This window comes from Malurus melanocephalus, unplaced genomic scaffold (assembly GCF_030028575.1).
Source record: "Malurus melanocephalus ecotype Western Australia unplaced genomic scaffold, MMel_1.1 scaffold_122, whole genome shotgun sequence".
In the NCBI taxonomy this organism is placed as follows: Eukaryota; Metazoa; Chordata; class Aves; order Passeriformes; family Maluridae; genus Malurus; species Malurus melanocephalus.
The window spans coordinates 1,159,649-1,182,770 of record NW_026623354.1 but is presented as its reverse complement, the minus strand read 5'-3'; the positions used below and the strand labels follow the sequence as shown (position 1 = coordinate 1,182,770).

At 37.9% G+C, this 23,122-nt stretch overlaps 1 protein-coding gene across 3 annotated transcripts in view; it reads right to left on the bottom strand.

Annotated features, from left to right (window-relative positions):
• The window catches only part of ATRNL1 (attractin like 1), a 415,015-nt gene that overhangs the window by 67,146 nt on the left and 324,747 nt on the right, over positions 1–23,122 (bottom strand). The window contains exon 28 of one of the 3 annotated variants that reach the window (XM_057370290.1): positions 13,385–15,247. The exons of the other annotated variants lie outside the window; for them this stretch is intronic. Within the exon in view, the coding sequence (XP_057226273.1) occupies positions 15,188–15,247 (60 nt within the window). The 3' untranslated portion in view covers positions 13,385–15,187. Of the gene's footprint in view, positions 1–13,384; positions 15,248–23,122 lie in introns of those variants that run through there. 3 annotated transcript variants of the gene reach the window in all.

Genomic DNA, 23,122 nt, shown 5'->3' with positions numbered 1-23,122 from the left:
TTTATTATAGATGGACTAGCATTCACCTTTGATCAAGCAGTAATATTTAGGTTGTTTTGCTCTCGTATCTGCTTTTACACTCCAAACAAGATACTTGTGCCACAAAAGTCACACAGCGAGGGATGTTTGCTGTGACTGCCTCCAGAGCTGTGCCCTCAGTCAMAACCCACACTTTGGGAAGGGGAAAGGTGAGATGCTCAAGAGAAAGCATTTCTCCTGGGAGCAGAAGAGCAAAATTATTGCAAGGGACCGCGAGGCCGATGTGAGGCCAACCCCCTGCACTCGCCACCAAAACCACCGAAACYTCCTGGGCAATGCTGGCATTTCCCCTGCTCAAAAAGAGCTGCCAGCTTGTGCTCCTCTTCCTCAGCTGCAGGGGCTTGGGGTATTTTTTTGTCCCAAATAAGCAAAAGTTTGTCCCCAGCTATTGGCTCTGGCTATTGGCACCTCCATCTGCCAATTCCTGCAGTGACAAAGGGTCTGTGCTGAGCTCTGTGCTGCCCTTCCAGRCTGAACAAGCACCACACTGAACAAWTTACACCAGAAAAGGGTTTATAGCAACAAGGAAAAGAAGGGGGAATTAAAGATCACTCATACAATAAATCCTAACCAAGGTTAGGGTTAGCCAGCACCCAAGTTTTGTTAACTACTACCTTAAATTGAAAAAAAACCACAAACCCCAAAAATGCCAACAACCTCTAAACCACTGAATATACACCCAAAGCGAAAAACAGAATTGTATTGTTAACAGGTTTTCTTGCAGAAGTTTAAAATCTATTCTATCAACTTGCCTAGACCTAATATGAGTGAGTTTATGAAAAGGGATGAGTGCTGAAGGACTGCTTTCCAGATTTGCYGTTGCTCTCCATGTATTAGGACAATTAGCCCCCTTTTCTATTCTTCCCCTSAAGTGGATGCAAGCACTCATGCTGTGCATTAGTAAATCTTGCCATAATTTATATTGCCTTTTAGCTTACTTTCTTCCATGAAAAAGCTCTTATAGTAAGCAGTAGATACACTGAATACTTCAAATASCATGGAAGAAAGGCCATTAACCCAAATTAATTTCAATTTTTTCATTCCTAACAGACACTTTTGCTCCATTGCACCTGAGCTCCAGTCCACTTCTTCCCTTCCAAACATATTCARGCCCTAAGGGCCTTTGGATACTTTTGAAAATCTGTTTTAATGAGAATGCTGAATTCCAGTTTGAGGGCCAAGGGACATATCCCTCTCTGCAGCACGTGCTATGCCACCCCATGTCTGCTGGTGGTACTTTAGTGTAAAAATTACTGCAAATTATTTCATGTGGAAGAAAACACAGTAAATATATCAGCTTTAGAGGACAGCATCTCCTTTAAAATTCCCTGTGCATTGACTGCTCAGCTTTTGGGCCGGGGATTGGTGTCACCTTTGTCATCTCTGCATCACAGCACATTGCCCTGCTAGATTTCCCAGCACAACTATTCATGCAGTTGTACCCTGAAAGCTGCACTGATCTGCCTTAAAAAATAACCAGGAAAGAAGAAAAAAGGAAAAAGGAAATTGAGATATTTTTTAGAGTACAATAGTTCCTCGATTCATTTCACAGAGTTATTGTTCAAGAGGTTTGGGGGGCACAAGTAAAAGTGTACAGGTGAAAGGTGGAAATGATAAAGGCCTGATGCAGAGGATTGAAAATATTGAGAGCCAGTGGTGCTGCTAACCAGCCAAGAACATCAAGCTGCACATCCTTACCTGGTCTGCATCCTTGCTCATAAGAGCTAATTTCACTAAAACTGTCCATATAAGTTCTTATACCACTCAAACTTGTTTACGACCTGCATTTAACCGGAAGACTGTAATTTCTTTTTTCAGACTTTGAGAGGTCTTGTTTCACTGAAAGCTGGCCTGTATTTTTTTTTATTTCAGAAATACATTAGTTCGTTTAATAAAATATATGGCTTTTCTGGGAAATCCTGCTTTTCCTACAGAGTATGTGATTAACAGGCTGGTGAGTTAAATTTTATGTAAGCAGGATATATCTCTCCAACCTCTTCAGCATCTTGTCTCAGTTTTCTCAGGAAGACTAGATCTGTTGCAGGAAAAATGACCACCACTTCCCTACCAGGGAGAGGCTTTTARTACATCAACTCTTTATCCTCCTTGATCTAAAAAACCCCTCAACTTTACAAGTGAAGAAAACCAACTTTCTCACAGGAAGGGAAAAACCCCCTGTGCCTCCAGAGCTCCATGGCATCGCTCATTTTCTGCAATTAAAACCAGGTTCCCAGGTACTGTTGTTTTGGCACAGATTGCATAATGCTGACACATTCAAGTAGGGAAATAAATTAGGCACAGGCTGCCCATAACAACTCTCAGTTATGAGTGACACAAGAACTGGAAKGTTTTATTGGCCTGGGACGTGCTAGAACAGAAAATAGAGAAATGAAGAGAGATTGCTTTCTGCGAGGTTCCCGAAATCATAAAATCTTCCCCTCAGTGCATGAGCTAAAGAAAAAGGAAGTTGTAACAATAAATTAATTTACCTGGCTATGATACACAATTACTTGAAACAGCTGGTTATGTACTTGAGTTACTGACTGTTGCTGTGCTAAAATGCTAATTAAAAGTASACTAAGAGAAGATAGTAGTGACATTTTGCATTTCCTGCAAGGTCACTTCTAAAAATTATTACTGTAATCCAGRTAAGATGCACTGCTTAATGCTTTTTTGGACAGTTTGTTCACATTTTCTCATTTAATGACAATACTCAGCCCAGCACTCTTTAACTCTTTCCTTCAGACATTATATAACATGCCATCAAAAAATATTACCATAAATTTCACTTGTAAGAGGAATAAAACCAAAGTTCTATCCAAATTAATTTAGGTAAGTACACTAGATAAATAAATCAGCACCYTTCAGCTCTGAGAAAGCACTTCAGGCAATTTCAAGTCATTAAAAATACTTTTAGTTCCAACATTTTGGCTCTTAGAATAGTCTTAATGGTTATATGACAGTATGTTCTACTACTGCTGTATGGCTTTTATTGCAGGCCCTGATCTATTTGATGATCATGGCAGCTTTTTAGAGAWCTACAAAGAAAAGCTGAAATAATGAATTATTTTTCAGACAAGACTAATAAAAGTGTTAATCAAAAATACCATAAATGTCAGAAGCTCTCATAAATTCTACCTTTTATATATTCCTCCTTCTAAACATTCAGGCAGTAGAAGAAAAATCCTAAAAGGGGGATAAAAAAGAGCATAGTACACTTTGTGCTCTTACAAAAATCACAGCACTTTATTTAACTGATCTCTTTCACTGATTTATGAAGYAGTATTATTCTCCTATGACTTAATTTCTGACAGCTTATAAACATCTCATATAGATTAATATGATTATGTTTGATTTCTGGTTAGATTATAAGGTATTCCCAYATGACAAGACACAGTCAATTATTTCCCCCTTATGCCACTATTATGAAATATTACTGGTTTTTAATAYACTTCTATCAGGATAAGAATCACTCCCCAACACATTTTCCAGTGACTTTCACATCACTGATCTGAAGACAACAAATAGTTTCAAAGTACAGCTTGAAATGCATCTATCCAATTTATAATGACAATTTTCCTATTTTTTCAGTGACATTTATCAAGACTAAATGTTATTTGACCCTCTTTCCATCCACTTTTAAATCCTYCTTGAAAGGAAATTCTCACTGGCAATTGAGGGGAATATAACTACATATAGCATTGTGGATTTGTTAGCAAGAATTCATTTTGAATTTTTATGAGGTTCCAAGAACATTATGTTGGAAAGTAAAATTATAGAGCTGTCAGTTATGTCTGTTGGATGGTGCACTTATGTTAGTGCAATGCTAGGAAGTTTCAGTAATTTTTTTGAGGGGTTTCCATAGAGCTRTGCAGATGCTTTGTTCTACCTATGGTGCAAATACCTGCTAATTTGCTTCACTTTCTAACTGAAAGCACTGAATTAAAAAAAGAACAAATAAGTAACACTCAGACACATAATGAACAGGCAAAAAGATGGAGCTTTGTAAGGAATCAGAGAGGCTTTCAGGTCCCTTGATAACAGTGGAGCAGTAGATGGCCACTTTCAGTCACAATATATATTTTCTTTTACCATCTACATACACACACAAATACCTCTGCAAACAGCTATAAAAATAAGTTGCCATTGACTTGAGCATGCATTAGTTACTGTTTTTCTCACAGTGTAGTCTCATGCGAACATAGACCATATATATGTGGGGTTTTTTTGTTTTTGTTTTTTTTTTTAACATCTTACAGCAATTCCACAGAATTATTCCATAACCTCCATGCCCAGAGGAGAGTCCACCTATATAAAATGCATCATTCTTGGTGTGAGAAGTACAATTTTTTATACAAAAAGTTCCATGGAATAYTTTTGGGACTACCAGTGTGACCCTTCTGAGAGTGCTGCTCCAATACAGGATCATCAAAAGATGTACACAGTCCCTCTGTTTGAAAACTCTGGTGAYAGATGCTTCTCTGCAGCTCCCTGTTTTATAAAATAACCAGTGGCAGAAATTGTCACCATATGCTTGATGTTTCATCARACATCCAGCCTGGCTTATTTTATATGCTTGTGCATTTTTTTCAAAACATGTACATTTCTTAATTTTATTCTTTYCCCTATATATTTAATATTTCATAAAATTATCAACCACATAAATTTTACAGGTAAATCTTGTAAGAAGACAGAAAAAATAAAATTGATTTTTTTTCCCCAAGTCTTTTTCATCAGTCTAGGCCTAATTTTTTAACAAGTGAWTCTGATAARGGCAATTTTTAGCTGATCTTTAGARAGAAAYRTAACACTTTTATTGAACTTTTCCCCCTCATTTAAAAAAAAAAAAAAACAACCCACATTATTTTGGGAGAATAGGGTGTGAGAATTCAGGGAACAGTGCATTAGAATAYTGCATTATTATCTTAAGTAGGAGAAATCTGTGCTCATCACCTGATTAGTCGCAACCACATAAGGTTTGATGGATTTAGAGTGACCCGATCAATATGTGCAGAGAAATTAACACATGAAGAGGCAATTCCAAACCAAACTTTCTTTATTGAATCACTGCAATCTTAAGCATGATTTTTTTCCCTCAGTGTATGAGGAGCTATGACTAACCAGAAAGGCAGCCTGGTTTTGTAGATTGGAGCCAGGGCTGCTGTCAGCTGGGAGATGAAACGCTGCGCTTTGGGTCGGCACAACCCACGTTCACGGGGACTTTTCAACCCAAGCTTCACCTGCCCTATCTGCCACAACAGCAGTTCCACTGGAATACGATCCTTTCAAGCCGAGATTCATTTCACTTCACTCTAATTAACCTGATTACTATCTAGCCATACACATCTGTTAACATGAGACACCGAAAAACCCACACGTTTCTATCGTCATCTGCAGAAAATGCCATGACACTGTCTAAACATAGCACGCTGCCAGGGATTTGAAATGTCAGAGGAAAGGGGGTGAATCAGACTATCTGATTAAAAGAGAGTGACATGAGTTAGGAAAAGGAGATTACTGAACATTGCAGGGTGACTGAGTTCTGTTTAGATTATCRCAGAGAACCCAGCATTTATGTTTGAGGAGTACAGTACAAACAGATAATGGACAAGTTCACACATATTGATTGCAGCATTAGCCCGAAGAACAGAACACACACTTGAACTCAGAGATCATTAGCAAGATGCAATATTGACCAAAGTATTTGTTATCAAAATTCACATTCAACTTCCAATGAAATAAACTAATTAACTGCATATTTCTTTGTGTTCCAAACTTGGGGAAGGACCACGCAAAGAAGTGGGTTATAATRTCACTTGTAATTTGGTGTAACCTTTTCCAGAAGCCTGGGAGGAAGGAACAGGGTAGGCTTTTATACCAAATTCAGTGATCTTAGATGAAAAATAAGGTGGCAGTGGTATCATAGGGCTATTACCAATTACTTCAAACCTCAGGAGGTGCCAGTCAAGAATTAGAAGTGACCTATCATAATCACTTTGGAGCTTCAAATATGATTGGAGTGATTTTATATATGGAAGCAATATAAAAGAAAAAGAAAAATGGAGGAACGGAGGAACCAGGAGAGGGAATTCACTGTTATTTACTTAATCTGAGTCAGTGTTTTGCTCTGAGCAAGCTTATTTTGTTTTATCAGATCTCTGCCTGAAGCAGAGGGAGAGATACCAGACTGCTGAGTTCAACCTCACCTGATGGGATCATCTCCTGAAATTTTGCTGGGRAAAAAAAAACCAACTCTGTTCTGCCACTTAACTGTTCTGTGACCTTCGTTAAGCAACACCACCTCTGTGTGTTTCCATTTCCTTTCCCACTTCTGTTCAACTGCAAAATAAACATGTCAAGGTAAGGACTCTTTTCACCACACACTTGCACTTGTCCCTTGGGAACTCTGATTTCACTTGGAATTGTGATTGTATAACAATCCAAATTGAGCCTAACAGTTCATCAAATTATGCAAAGATATGAAAGACCAGCAAGAGAAAAAAATTAATAAATTTATCCGACTTTTTAAAACCAGATGAGAAGATTTATATAGAGACGTGAGTAGTGCTGAATAAATGTACTTAGCTGAAAACCTGATTTATTATTTGATTATTATAAGCAGACATGCCAGTTCTTAATGAACAGCTCCTTCCAATATGAGACAGGAAAAACTAGGGGTTTTTTTCTATTATTTTGATCCTAGTGACATTAGCCTCACCAGTATCTGTCCCAGATGGAGGTCTGGTAGCAGATGTCTGCCTGGATGCAGAGATCATTGACCTCTGAAATCTGACCTCCATATTAAGGACTTTAAGAATGAATCTTTCTTTTTAAGGAGAAAATAACCTTTTTTTTTTTTCTCAAAGAGGAACAAAAAGACCAAGACAACACAAACGTTATTTTATTATGACCCTAAATCTTTATAAGGATTTACTTCCATTGACTTGCCTCTGATAATGAAGTTCCACTGTCATTCTACAGAGGGTCCAGCATTCTGTCTCAGACCTCCTGTGATTTAGAAAATCTAAAAGGTCTAACCAGCAACATTTCTAACTCATCATCCCTTGTTTTGCTCATCCTGTCTTTAAATCTGACAGTGATCAGGCTGCTGTAAAGGGGCTGCCATGAGATCATGCAAAATGCACCAGTGAAGCTTAATGTGTGCAATGACAGAGGTACAGGAAATAACTAATTTCTCATTTTCTGCCTCTTCCTCTCTTTCCTGTCAAAATTCTAATTACATTAAAAAAGAAAAAAAAAAAAAAGGCATTTTACTGACATTGTGTCAAGTAGTCATAACTATTACCCAATGTAAGTGTTTGACTCTGGCTCCCAAATAATGATGTTAATGAGATAACACAGAGCAGAGGGAGTGTGGGCTGCCAAGGCAGCAAGCTACAGAACACTTCTAATGCAAATTGTTTYCTCCTGGACACAACTGCATTTGATTTGAAGATTTCTTAGTGTATTCATTTTCAGGCTGTATCATCCAACACKCTGCTTATATCATCGTCACTTTGCACAATCCTACTTTCTGCCAAAAAAGTTTTTTTAAAAATAACATAAAGTCATTGTAGAAATCAGACCATATCAACAGGCCATTTTAATGTTCTTTCAATGCTGCTTTGCTCCAGATTGAGGATTTTCAACCTAYATCAATCACCTCTCTCCAACAGCAGCCCTTGCATTAATTGTGTTGAGAAATTATTCTACTGTATTGCACCATCATATTCAACATGCTTTTTCCCTCCTTAAAAAAAGTGGGATTTGTCCTTTTAATGTCTTTGGATTTAATTGTAGCACCATCTTCTGCTCTTTCACTAAAGAAAAGAACTAAAGTAGATCTTACTGGACAAAAGTAATCTCTCATCAGCGCACTCTTTCTAAAACCAGAAAAAATAATTGTACTGCCTCCCATTCTACTTTAATTATATCCACACCAAATGTCTTCCAGTTAACTGGTTTAAGAAAAAAGGCTTTGTAGTAACTGCACACTCAGCTGGGCTCTTTGTAATTCTGTCTCTAATGGCTCTTGGAGGTCCCTTGACTCCTAGAATTCTGTGCAGGCTTCAGGGAATGGATAAAAGGGACACAATCCTGTTGGTGAAAATGCAAAACTGAACAGAATCAGCTCCTTGYCACCCTTTTTCAGATGCTTTGTATGTGCAGGGTCAAAAGAACAAACTACAACTTGCACACTATTTGCATTCCTTAATGAACTGCTGGAGGCAATTGGGACCTTGTAATAACAAAAACAACCTAAACAGAACATAATTAAAAAAAACCTTTTTGTCTGTGTTTTTTTAATACTGCAGTTAACACCACAGACACAGAAAACATGCCTTTCTACTGTGAAAGTGCATTTACAGTGACCTTTCCATCCTCAAAGCTGCTTTCTGTGTGCCAGGCCATGTAAGCAAGGATCTGTGTTCACTCTTCTGATTTGCAATTAATTTGTTTTCTTTTAAATAGGATAATATATTTATAATAGGCCTTATGATAGTCTATGCCCTCTTCTCCTTCTTGCTACCTCCTCCATATCCACATTCAGTAACCACAGGRATTTTGCAATCAGCTTTCCCAGAGATTCCTCTGTCTAACTTTTCATTACAGAGGCAGGAACTGTGCACCTGCAATTAGGGWAAAAGTCAGCACTAAAAGCAGAAATTACATTTCTTTCTTACATATGAATTATAAATAGAATAAATACATGATTGATGTCACAATGCTTTCTCTACTACTATGTCTATATTTCCACAAAGGTAAAATGAATTGTGATTTTTTTTTTGCCTTTAACAAAAAGAGCAGAACAATACATCACCCCCTGAAAAAAAACCCCACAAAAAAAGTCCACCAAAAATACCCTGAAAAAACTAAAAAACCCTAAGCACAAACACCACCAAAAAAAAAAAAAAATCCACCAAACACCCACCAAAAAGAGGATTTTTTTAAAAAATGAGTTGAATCTCAGAGAAGTGGTCGCAACACTGAGCCTGAAGGAGTTCAAGTTCAAAAAAATAAAACAAATCTCCTCCTACCAGCACCCTATATAMTTTAAAATCTTCCACTCTTGTGCTTATTTCTCTTTTGAACAGTGTTCTCTGAAGGTAACACTGGTTTTCCCACGCAAGTCTTTACAACTAAGGGTTTTTTTTTTTCCCTTCAGTATTGCCAAACAGTCCTGTTCTGTTCCAGAATATACAGAGGAACCMTGCTGGATACTCATCATGTCTCCCTGGAACTGAAACAAGGTGCTGACTGCACTTAGAGGAAGAATTTCATCTTCTCCCATTCTCCCTGTAGCTGTTTCTCCCTCTGCTCAAAGGGGACCACCATCCAGGAGCAAGGCAAGAAAAATCAAAGGTGATCGACTTGCTAAAGAACAATTCCTCATAAGCTCTTCAGACAAGAAAAATTTTTATATTTTAGCCTTTCTTGACATATTTCTGTTTAGGACTGACATGGCTGCTGAGTACAGGAATCATTCCTGATGTGCCTATCAAGAACCTGACAACAGAAGGAATTAAAAAACAGGACTGTGCAGGACATAACTGAACTGGTATAAAAGGGCATATCAGATTAGAAATATTCTGCAAGGTACTAAGAAAATGAATCAAAATTTTATACGTAGATATAATTTTTGTTTTACAATAAGAATATAATATTAAAAAACTGAAAATATCCCCCTCGGATTGAAGTTATTAACAATAATTCTTTATCGGCTTTAATTTTTAGCAAAGATGACCTCAGAACATCTTTTTTTTTTTTTTTTTTTTTTTCCTGCAGCTCTAGAGTGTAAGCCAAGACAATTGAACCATTTTAGTAGCAATGCTGGGTGCTCAGAGAGGAACTCTCAAGTACTATTATCCCTGATAGCACCAAACACTATGGTTTGTGCTGTGTGTAGCAGTTTTGAAATGTGTCACGGAGATGGAGTGATTCATACTTTGTATTTTTCTTGACAATGGATGTTAATATTTTCTGGTATTTAGAGTGTCAGCTTTTTGACAACTTATATTGCATTTTGGGCTTGTTTGGGGTTTTTTTTTTGTGTTATCTGAAAACTAAATTGTGCATGACTTGGTACAAAATGAAGCCAATCACTTGACTACCACTTCTGGCATCTCTTCTTGGGGATATTTTCACAAAGTAAATATTCTTGTGAGAAGGCAATGAAATCTTGGGAGGTGAGGTGGAAATGGAAAAAAATAAGGTTTACAAAAGCTTTTGCATCTCAGTTTGAACAATGAATTTAGAAGATGGTTTTCTTGAGGGGGGAAAAGAAATGTCTCCTTAAGTCATGGCCACTGAAACATCTTGTTTTGATATTCACATCTATAAAAATCCTCCTATCCTACCAAGATATAAGCTAAGTCATAAAATAGCACAAGGTCTTCCTCTAGCATCCCACCTCAGAAGATTCATAAGTAACGCYTAAATTGCCAGATCCATTCCTGAAAATTGTGTAAAAACTTCCATAGGAAAGTTGGGGTAGGATTTATATTGACACATGCTTTCCTCAAATTTGCATGTTAACTCCAGAGAGCTCCCCCAAGGTCCCCTGAAAAGCTTTCAGGTAACATTAACTATACCTAGGAGGGGAAAAAAAAAATCACAATATTCAAGTCTGAGTTTTGCTCTTTTAAAAGTTGTATTTTACCCTTTTTGTTCGGAGGCAGCAGCATGAAATAAGGCAGCTGTAAGGCTCTGAAGCACACACCTATCCTACCACAGCTAAGAACTTCTCATAGAATGTTAAGGGCTTGGAAAGGACCTTAAAGATTGCTGAAGCACTGTTGAAGAACAACAGAATATGAAAGTTCATACAAAGGAGAAGTGTCAAAACGTGACATTTCARTAACGAGGAGGAAGCGTGGCTCGTTACGAAGCTGAGAACACAAAGGAGAAGAATTACAGACCAATTCCAGAGCTGCAGCCTGGTCTCACGCACCCAAAAAGGCTTTGCCTTCAAAGCTGGCTGTGACATGCCAGGAGCACATGGGACAATAGAAAAAAGGGACAAGGAGACTGGCAGAGCTGCTGTGCCTGGTCCTGGTGTCAAGAGCCTTTCACCATTCATGCTTTGCCTGCAGAAACTCTCCAGGAGCAAATTGCCTCTTTCAGGCTCTCAAAAAAACCACCTGGTAATGTGACGAAGGAAAATCATTCCCCAACTCCCAAAGGAAAATCATCTCCTGCAGATCCTTTTGCTCTCTCCCCTTTCTCCCCCATCATGTAGCAATAGTGGCTCGTGAAAGCACAGTGGCTGCTCCRATCTGAAGGAGGAGTATTGGACATTTAACAATAAAAGTTAAAAATGTGACCACATTTACAGTGCCAGACCTCCACAATAAAAGAATACACGCAGTAAAAAACAGGTTCCAACTCTCCCAGGAAGGAAAAGAGATCTGGTAGGACAAGAGATTATTACAACCACAGTTCTAATTGGTAATTTCTCCAGTATCTCTTATCTAAAAACTGAGGCTGTAAAACTGAAACTAAAGAGATGAGGGGTAAGTAAATGCACTGCTTAAAAGATCTGCTGACCCTTCAGCCTGAAAAGGACCTAGAACCTCCAAGTATTTCTGGGTAACTGTTCCAGCCATTAAAGGAGAAAATCCACAGTAACATCACCCCTGTGAACATATAGTTCTGACTTGTGAAGATAAAAGCTGTTGCAGTTTTATTTTTTCCCAAGTCTTCTGCCTGCACAAAGGTGTCTGTGTGCCTCACAGGCATCACTGAGATCTCACAAGGTTACCCTACCAAAATTAACTCCACCACTGGTCATTCTCTGATGCCAGCAGCAAAAGGTGCAGTTACTTTAGATTTGATTTAAATATTATTTCCAAGTGTCACCTTTGTTGAAAAAGTGTAATCTTACTTTTCTACAATAACTTCTACCATTTGTGATATTATGGTTCCCATATTTGACTCATCATGCATAAAGGAAAGGGCAAACCTCCCTCATTCAATAATTTTTGCATCAAGCTTGGCTGCTTGCTCTTGAGGCAGCTCCTCTTTTTAGAAAGATACAGTTTTGATCAAAGACTTCCACTAATGGAAAATCTATCATTTTCTCTGAATGATGCATTCCAATAATAAAATACTTTGGCTTCTGAAAATGTGCATCATCTTTCCTGATCAAATTCTCTGACTTTCAGGCTCAGCCTCAGGATCTTGTTATGYTGTGTCTTCATGATAAATGAATCCCCAATAACAGGCACCCACTCTGTGTGTCACCCCTTGTGCTTTTCTCTGACAAACAGAAGCAAACAGAATAAAACAAGAGAAAAAAGAAAGCCCCCATATAAATTTGTTTAAGGTTGGCTCAATGTTTTCAGACAAAAGGTGAATAAGTCTCATCTTGGATCACCTCCTAACTGAAAGTCAAGCACAGAAGTTCAGATTCAAAGGAAGTCAAAAGGGAGATTCATTATACACCCCTTCCACCCAAAAGAAAGAAAGAAAAATGAAAGAAAAAAAATAAGGAAAAGGACCTCATAGAAGGACTTCTTTTCCCATTTCCTTTCTATATGAAAACAGACCACTCAGAGCTGATTGAAGTAAAGAACTTCTAAACATGTCCATAACAGAGAAATACAAGGTGAAATCCTCACATGCAAGATTGTCTAGGAACTGTCCCCATCATGTTCCTTTAGAATTATATAATGGRTTAATAGTGCTCTTAATTAGGTAGAGGAGTAGTAAAGAACCATAGGAKTTTCTACCCAAGGGAGACAAAGCTACACAAGTGACCAAGGAAATGAACCCACACTATTTTGCCAACACAACACTGATGCTTAAAACAAGGTGAAAAAAAAAAAAAGTGGATATGAGGAATATCTGACCAAAAAATGGAAACATCTTGTGGTATAATTCTGTTATTCACCTCTAATGAGCAGGAACAGATCTTTAACAGAGCAYGGTAGCTCCAGCATCAGAAAAACAAAGCACTAAGCTGGACTGAAACCCAACCAGCAAACTTCCCTGGTTCATTATCTTCAGCAAAGTGTTTACAACAATCACATGGAAAATAACTCTGTAAAAAGAGCAAATACTCCCCTGCTGGCCCAGAAACAGAAACTCCAATATTAGGAAARACTGCACAGCCACACAGACATTGTCTGACATGGAAGAAATTTTCAAAATCAGAAATGCTGCTCWATTTTAATGGTGGGCAACAGAGAAAAGTTAAGTCACAAATATATTTATCAATGCAAAAACATGTTCCTTTGGTCAAGCCAGACACATCTTCTGGTATTTTATCTTCTATTTGAGAATCCCCTGGGCCTCTTTGCCATACACACTACTCAATAGCAAAGCATTGGTAAGGGTTCCTTTTATTAAGTCAGTAACAAAACAGCATCAGTACATAACAACCAATGACAAACAGTGGAGTTTAACTGTCCAGCACCTGGATATCCTACATTCTAGCTTTCCTTATGTATACACACATTCCAACAGTCTCAATACAWTTTTACAAGTTGGCAGCAGCTTTTGTTAACAATCTGCACACATGAACACACACATAAAAACCTCAGCAGGAATTATTTCGTGTTAATCAGCCCAGCAAAGAGAACCTGCAGTAACTGACATTTCCAGTGGTCATGCACAATTTGTATGAATTGTTAAGGACAGAGGGGCAGAGGAAGAGACACAGGGAGACACAAGGAGAAAAGACAAGCAAACAAAGTCACAGCTGAAGACAGGCTGTTGTCTACCAGTTCTTCAGGTAAAAAGCTAAGGGCTGTTAAGAGGCAGTTSTCCATATCATCATATGGAAAAGCCYCTACTTGGTTAAAAACAGCTTCTAGAACTGCACTTGTAAAGCTAGACCAGCTGGGAGGGCAAGAAAAATACAGCTGATGAAGAAAAACTCCAAGTTGTAGAGCGCTTTTAGGAGAATTAACATGTCCTCATCTGGGAAGTCTAGGCACACCTAAGCTACCCTGAAGGAGGATGCTTTTTTTTTATTTTTTTTTTAATGAAATTTTCTGTTCAGGTCTGTCCTTTGACAAGTGTGGTGACTACATGGGCTTGGGCTCACATTTAGAACAGAGATACTGTGAATTCTTGCAGACCTACTGAGCAAGCCCAGCTGGCACAATGTACTGCCATGTGGGGGCTGGTGTGACAACAGGAGAATTACGTAACTCTACCCAGGACACTGAAAAATCACTAAACCTCTCTCCTCGTGGATTGATACAAGGAGAGACAAAGGCAAAGTGAGCCCTTTAACTTTGCTACAGTATTTCTCTGTATGCAGTAATTGGTTTTTTACACATTAAAAGAATTACTTAGGTAACCAGCGTGGTTATRCAGACACACTTTGAAGGTCAACCTTAGCAAACACTGTGGCCCAAATCATTCTGAGATATTAAACATAACTGGTCTAGCGGAGCTGCAGTTTTATTATAAAGTGAAAATAAGGACACTTCGAGAGGTGAAATAATTAAATGTACAATCAAGTTTCAAGTATTGAATATTTAGTCAGGAAATGTACAAAGATATCCTCCTATTGACTTAACACAGAGGTTCAAGGAAGAAATCTGTTTGAATGCCCAGGCAGCCGTGGCTGCCCACRTTGTGAATGTCAGCTCATTGACTCAGTTAGTGAACTCTTGCCATTTTAAACTTAGGCAAGTCATTAACTGTGAAGAAAAGCTAAGATTATTAGTTAACTGCCTGTTCAGTTGCAGGTACAAGCACGGWACAATCTGAAGAACCAAGCATAAATAAGTATTTTCTGCATTTTAGAGCCACACATCACACACATAATCCCCAGAGGTGCTAACATCACTACRAAAACGATGCAATTAAAATTTGCTAATATGATTTGCAAACAGCAGAAAAATGTAAAAATGTGTGTGAGGATTTTGGGAGTCCCAGGAGACTGATAAGGGGTACAAGCACGTGACATTCCACAGGACTGAGGCAGGCTGGCTGTGCCAGTGTCAGCCACTCAACTGCACCCTGCAAGAATTCAGCTGCAAATCTTTGCTTCCTTTATGTCTTTCATATCTTTGCAATTCTCAAGGCAAAAGGCAAAGACAAAGTCTTTCAGCTGGAGCTCTTTCATCCAAGAACACTCTTCATCCAAGGCCAAAGGTTCACCATATCCTAAAAGGCCTTTGGATCTGCATGTTCAGTCATCTTCATCCAAATGTTTTTCTTTGGGAGCATTATTCAGTCCTTGAGGCCGATCCTAAAAGAACACCAATAAAAACTATCTTCATTCCTTCAAATACAATCTTCAACCTCTTTATCTCTAGGACCACTGTATGAGAGCATTGTGTCAAAGGTGCAAAATGGATTCAGAGATTTCAATTAAAACCACAGCACACTGAAACATATTTTTTCTCCGGTTTTTGGGGTTTTAGTTTTGGTCAACTCTCTAGCTAAAGGGTTTCAAGGTGAAATAGGCTTTCTGGAAAACCACACATATAAACACAGTATTTTTCCCTTGTGCTGACAGCTGTTTAAAATGACTACCTGTTAGCTTTCCTGGGACAATATTTCTATGGGGATAAAAATTGTAATATAGAATCCTATCTGTATATTACACAACTACCAAGCACTTTGTATATAAAACTCTAAAATACAAGGAGGTTCTGTGTCTACTTAAATTGTTTTCCTGGAGTAGGGAGAAGCAAAGTTTCCTCTGGGAGGAAACAAGACAGTTATTTAATGGGGCATAATAATGCCATAGAGCATGAAGCAAAAACCCTGCAATTGTAACTTGTGATTGCCTAAAATATAAAAGGTGTCAGCTCATCTTGGTTTCAMACAAACCATTCTTTTACCTGTCCATTGTTATTCCACATCACCTAGTTCACTTACACTTCCTCCAACTTATTTTTTTATATATATATGAAGTTTTCCAGTCCTTTCTATCTTTTAAAAAAATATTTTCCTTGAGTCATCTATTCACTTCTTCCTTTCTTCCTTCTGTCCAAACATGTCCTGATGTTTTCCTCTGCAAGTAGCCTCTCCCTACCACCCTCCTATTTAATTCCACAAGCCTGTTTAAGATTTTAGTCTTTGCTTCCTTCCTCTGCATCATTCACAGCTCTGGTTTGGTCTCCAGAGCCTCTYTGTCCATTCTGGATCCCAGGCCTCTTTTCAGCCTAAATCCCTACAGTCACCTCCAGTTCCTTGCTTTTATTGGTTTTTATTCTTCACTTCTTAGCCCTCTTTCACCTAAAGCCATTGTAACTCAAGTTTTATTTCTTTTTTTGGATGCTACCAAGCTTCTGCTATTGCACCATCCTGCCAAACCCGGTTTAGAAACACAAACTGTTTCTAGAATTAAGGGTCAATTGTGCCTTATTGTAACCAAATGAAAACACTAAACTAGAGGACAGTCCATCTTCAGCATAAAAAAAAAACAAAAAACTGAACCAAAACAAAAAAAAAAAAAAAACCAAACCACAAAACCTTCCCCTTAAAAGCAGTGCTGTCAGTCTTCATTGTTTTATTACAAGACTTGAAATAATTAATTTTATTACCATTGTATCTGAAGCTTCTGAAGGACTTCCAAAAAAAAAAAGTCACTCCAAAGCAAATTTCAAGTTTTGATGGTTACAAAGAAAAGCATGAAAGTTGCTCCTGTCTTAGCTAAGTGAATCACAAGTGAGAAAGAGAATAATTCAACTCTAATATTTTAAAGTCTTTGATTTTTAAGGCAGCTGGGTAACTATTAGTGCTCTGACTCACAGGGGAAGACACAAACCTGATCTGAACAGAACAGCAAAATGTGTAACAGCTTAAATCTGTACCTGATTTTGAACTATTCCGAGTTAACACAGTTTGGTCAGAATATTAAAGGAAGGGAAGAAAAAAAAGGAGAGCTGATCTCAAACAGTAATCACATGAATGCCACTAAAACACCACTCATTACACTAAAGTTGTAAAAACAGGCAGGAGGATTGGCTCAGCAACTTCTAGACAATTTTGGATGGAAATGACCAGCAGTGACAAGCATTTGGTACTTTGCAGATTTCAAACCAGTAGGAAATGGAGAAAAATATCAAATTTCTGCATCAGTTTGTGATATTTGTTCCTATCAAAAGTAATTTCTTGAACTGAAATTAGAAGCCATTTTCCCTGCAATAGGAAAGAAATATCAGATAAAGGATATTTATGAAGATTACTTTTTCTTTGGATGGAATGCAATCAATACCCCTCACTAATTATGTCAAAGCAAGATGATGGGGAGGAAAAAKGAGTTGTTTATTTAGGAGGGGATTTCCCTCCTCAGTGTCCAAAAAACATTTAATAGCTGTATTTTATATAATCCTGGAACTAATACAGTTCAATTGCCCACAGGATTCTCACTTTATGGTTCTATCTAGTTTTTCCAATGTAAGAATGGAAAATATTCAAATTCTGAGTACAAATTCTTCRACATCCATCTTCTCACATAAATGATAAGCACCCACAAGTAGGCTATGTTTGAACAACAGGGTTAAAAAAAAAAAAAAAGACTTCTCCATCAATTCTGTGCTAAGGTGGATTTAAATTTACTGAAGGGTTCAGAAATCAAATCCTTTATAACATTAACTTTTGAAAGATGCTAACAAGTCATATTAGCTCAAACAGGAGCATCCTATTGACTCTCTGTTCTGCCTTCAAGGCCCAACCAAAGCAGATATCAGACTTTAAATCTGATAGAACTGAAATGGGATTTGGTTTGCAAAAACAACTCCCTTTGTTTAAAGTTTATTAATCCTTTAGTGTCCTTTGTTCTTTAGCTTTTAATGTGTAAACTAGGTTTCTGTGCACCAGAGTCAATAAAAAAACTTCTAGCTGAAAGGGGATGGTGATATAAAGTACAACGTATCTTCTTGAAAAAGCAAAAATGGCAAGTTTGTTTTAACATCAAGACAAACATAAAAAGAGAAATTAAAGTAGAGTGTGCTAACAAAAGGCTAGAGCAAGACTCAAGGCAAAATGAGGGGGTGTGCAGTTAAATAATTTTTTCACAACAAATTTCAGGCCTATCAGATTTTGGACCTAATATATTCTACAATTAAGGATTTTTTTTGGATGCTGAGGCCTTCTTAAATTTATTAATAACCAGATCTAAGCTATTGCTTTCTGTTCTGCATCAACATAAAATAATCCTTAGTTCTCCCTACCCGACTGCTGAAAAAAAAAAAAAAATAAATAAATAAATAAAGGTGCAAACAGCAAGCTTGGTGCTGGGTCAATGCTCTCTGTGCAGTGTGAAAACAAACTGCAAAACCATGAAGTACTGGAAGCACTCAAACACAATTTTCTCATGTTCCCCCCTCTGCACTGGAGGTGGCTGTGGTTCAAGCCAGTGCCAAGACAAATCTGAGCTTTACAGCTGTGGAAATACTCAAACCACACCAGATTTTAAAGTTATGYCATGGCAGTGCAGTTACTGCTTGCCTGCCACAGGACCTGCTGATGGCAGCTGAAATTCTTATTCATCAGGGGACCCAAATAATTGCAGAAATCCATCTGCTCCGTGCACTCCCCCTCTGCCCGTGCTGGGATTATTTATTGCCACGTGATGTTTGTGATATTTGCCAGTGAYGTCACACTCACTCAGGCAATTGTGGGATCTCCTGAGCACTGTGATGGTATCACAGGTAACTAAAATATTCCASCTGTTCTGAGCTTTCCCTTGGTAAAAGCCTGATGGGACATGATATTTGGCAGCRACTGTCATAACTGATCAAGCAGTTGCCAGACTCTCACATATTTCCTGAAGGCTGCTGCTGTTTTTCATCATGAATCCCAGATAATTGAAATAATTGACCTGCTCWAAGGCCCTGCTTTGACTCCAGCATTTCCAGCACTGGGACATTTGCCCATTGTCATATTTGGTTAAGAGCAGCAGASGATTTGATTTCTTTTTCACAAGACGTCACAAAGTGACCTTATCTGCACAGTCTSTGCCACTGAAGTGCCAGACACTCTTGTGCCCTCTGTACTCACCCCATGCCCCAAAAGTGCACGTGTAGCATCCACCCAAGGGGTACAGGGGTTCAGGAAGAGGAAATAARGAAAGCATTCGAGTTAGGTTTGCTGATAATGGGAGTCCCCTCACTGCTCCCATGTGATGAGTAATTTAAACACTCCAGTGCTCTGGTGCTTAAATGAACTCCCATTAAAGTTTTTTTCAGTAGTTAAGGAGCCTGCAAATGTTTTACAGAGGATCAAATACCCCAAGTTAGGCTTTTCACCACTTATTGCATAGTTAAAGGACAGACTTGTCTGTTGATTGATATACAGATTTTTGGAATGGTCCAATTAACTGTACTAGCCACAAAAAGCTTTGAAGTGTTCCTCTGCTGAGGGGTATAGATCTTACTCATAGTCAGATTACATTGCTCAGTTTTATTTGGGAAGAACAAAAGTACCACATTGCCCCACTAGACCACATCCCACTCCTGAATTTACTGTATTCATTTCAAGGATGGATGATCAATTGTGATCACTGCTCTGCTTAGAACCTGARCAGGTCACAGAGTGACTGACAGTGACTGCAGAAGTCTTTCCAAYACTTTCATTAAGATCTAACATTTCTGCAGCTGTACTTTAAAGCATTCTTTATTTTGCCCTGCACAAAATACAGACATGGAATTATTTTTAAAAGACCACTTCTAACACATCATCCACTTCTAATAATGTTCAACTTTTCTAAAGTCCAAGCTTTTCTTTTTGTGTAGGTTTTTCTTTTCAGCTCTTTATCTTCAAACAGATWACACTGAAACCAATAAAGAGAAATGCTGTTTTTAAAGGGAAAAAGCTGCCAAATTTTATACAGATGTACAGCTAGGAATGATATCAACAACATTAGAGTTACAATTATCTACCCACTTAAATATTTTTTTTTTTTAAATTTTGAATGTAAATGAAACCAACTCAGAAAGTCAAGATGATCTGYTAAGAGCAACAGTTTACAAGTAAACTACAGGAGGATAGAAGTGATAGAAGAGTAGTTTTTCCTTATCTTGCATCAAGCTTTTTAAGACTCAAAAGCGTTCATTGTTTCTTGAGTAGAAAGGCTTGATGTGCATTAGTGTAAAGATAAAGTAAAATCCTGATATTCAGAAGAAATTTAGGTTTCCATCAGAAATGAGAATCAGTACATGCAGAGAGAGACAAAATGTCACTGCAGTTCTGTGGCCCAGGGAGCAGCTGGGATTGCTCCCAACCTTCAGGGGTCCCTTCTCACCTCACAGTTACAGAGCAGCACATCTTCCCCATTGGGAAATACCTTAATTGTAAGAAGAAATCCCCCTAGTAGTGGTTTCAAATCTCAAATTTGCAGAGAAAAGTTTTTCTAGGAAGACTCGAAACCCTACTCCAGTGAATTTTAGTCAATCATCACTTACTTGAGGGGAAAAAAAAAGATGACAGAAAGGACACTGCTGTACGTATGTACACAACTGTAGAGTGAGAAAGATCCCCCTTTTGATGAAACAGCTTATTTTTTTATGTAAACTGGTGATGATTGATTGTAGAAAATTCAAAAGGATGACTTTGCAGATAATTGGCCCTGACTAACAAAAGCAAACAACATTGCTGCTTTTTGTCAGCAGTGTGATGCAATTATGCACCATTAATTAAACTGGAATGCCAATAAAAGGTCAGATAACACAACACAAAGGAAGAAGAAAGTAGTTCTATACTTTGAGAATGTTACTGCTTGAAAACGTTTGTGCTAATATGACACTCTTGGAGTGGGAGGAAACCACTCTTCATTTAAATCAGGTGAAAATTTGGAGTCAGATTCTCATCTGGCTTAAATACAAGAACATGAAATAAAACCAGGTGATGGAACTAAGGAAGGTGTTGCAAACTTTAAGGTACCCACTTATCCTTTCATCCTGAACAGGCAGATCTGCTCATSAATGGGTACAAAACACAAGACAGAACATTTTCACTTAGCAGGGGGCCAGTCACCTTGCAAGCACTAATTTCGTTCAAAGCAGAAGACCCAACTTTCCTTATGGATATGCTTTTATTAAGATAATCTACTGCTCTCTATGCTATTTTTACTCCATGCCTTTTCCCAGTCACCAGTCTCATTGCTCCCAGAGCCAACATTTTAAGAGGTAGATTTTCCACTTGTGATGCAGTACATCACAAATCCTGATGAACAATCAAGGAAAAAAAAAAAACCAAAACAACAGAAATTTCAGCTTTGTTAGCAGTAAATTGGTTTTTAGTTTTTTGGTTTTTTTTTCCTCCAAGAGAAGCCATTTTTAGGTAGATTCTTTCCTACCCACCAATTGCTTTATTTGCACAGACTGATTTGCCAGTGAATGATAAATGGCAGCAAGTTTTGTGTCATTGTACATTGTACTTTGTATTTCCTAGTAAATAAAAGACACAATAACTTCTGATGTCATCTCTGYATGTAATATATTTGGCTTTTCCTGATTCTTTCCATTTTTCTTGATTGATTAAGAGTAAATATGCACCTTGAAGGCCAAAATCTTCTGAAGTAAAAAGCACACAGTGTTCTAATGTTTATCACTAATGGAGTCAACCRTGTCTCCTTGCCAGGATGAAAGAGACTTGCAAAGATATTCCAATACTGCTGCTTCCTCTCCCAAAGTGGAATTGAGACTTGGCAGCAGGTAAAGAAGGGCAAAATTGTGCCAAAGAACATCTCAGGGACGTGTCTTCTCCCTGGCAAGCTGGAGTTGGGCTGGGTGATGGACTGGAAGAGGAGCAGGAGTTGACAGCATTTGATTTCTCAAGTTCAGGACACAAAGTTGGGGTCTTGGCAGGGGCATGGATGGTGTTTTAGAAAACAACAACAAAAACAAAACAAAGCAAAAAACCCAACAAAACCCCAACCACTTTACCCCATCTACCCATACTCCCTCGACATTACCCCTCCCTTCCACAAAAAGCACAAGATTCAGTTCAATATTGAAGTGATTAGAGTGTTGATAAAGAACAGAAATGGACGGAACTAAAAATATTTCCCTTTCCAGTTTAGTAGAGAAATCTTGTTTTCAGTGCTTCCATTTCTTGCACAAACCTCCCTTGAAACACTAAAAAGTCTGAACCTGTCTCCTTTCCTCATGTTATTTTAACTTTTCACGTAATTATGGAGAAATTGCTAATGGTCACGCTGAGCACTTAAATCTAATTTATCAATAAGACAATTCAAACTTTCTCAGCAAGTTAAGTTATGCAGGATACATATTTCAATACAGCACTATATCATCGCACTTGGTAAGTTAAAGGCAGGCATTTAATTGCATGAAAATTTTTGAGAAAGGGTGAAGGAATCAGTGTAATGAGATTGTCTTTGAACAGACTTAGTAGGAAAAGCACTGATAAAAATATCAAAGAATTGATGTTGAAAGTGAAATTAAGTCAGAATAAGGAAAGTCCCAATTCCTGGAGCTGAACTTGATGCAAAATCTAAGCAGAAGTGAACTTGAAAACTAGGTTAACTTCTCTTTCACTTTGCATTTCCACATTGAAGTTGTGGGTTATTTTAAACCTGTGGTTTTGTCTAACTGCACATCCCCTCAAATGGCAAATCCCTCTTTCTTTTCAAGTCTCTCCAAGTTGCCAGAGAACACCTTTGATACTATTCACTGCATCCAGCCTTGTGCTTAGGCAGCAAATGGTACTCTCAGGTAATGGTTATCTTGAGTAACTATAGCGTCATTAACTTGTCTCAAATGCCCCATTTTTAGAGATTGTCCTTGTTAGGAACAATTTTGAAAGAGTATAGAAGAGCTGAAAAGGACTGAGTGTTTTAGATTAGGCCATTATAGTAAAATTGAGTATCCCAATCAAGTTCTTTGGTATCTAAACTGATTTATCACATCCTAGCCCTCCTGTGTTAAAAGAGGTCTGAAAAAAGTAAGCACCAGAAATTTTGTAGCATTTCATGTTAGGTTTCCTCCATCCCCACAGGTCAGATTCCAATTTGGTTAAATTATCTACTAGAAAAATAAAAAAAAATCCTCTACCTTAATATATGAATATATCAAAGAGATGTGTGCCACATCTCTCAGGCTCAATCTAGCAGACAGTAATTAGGAGACAATGGAAGTGATTTGGAGAGAAT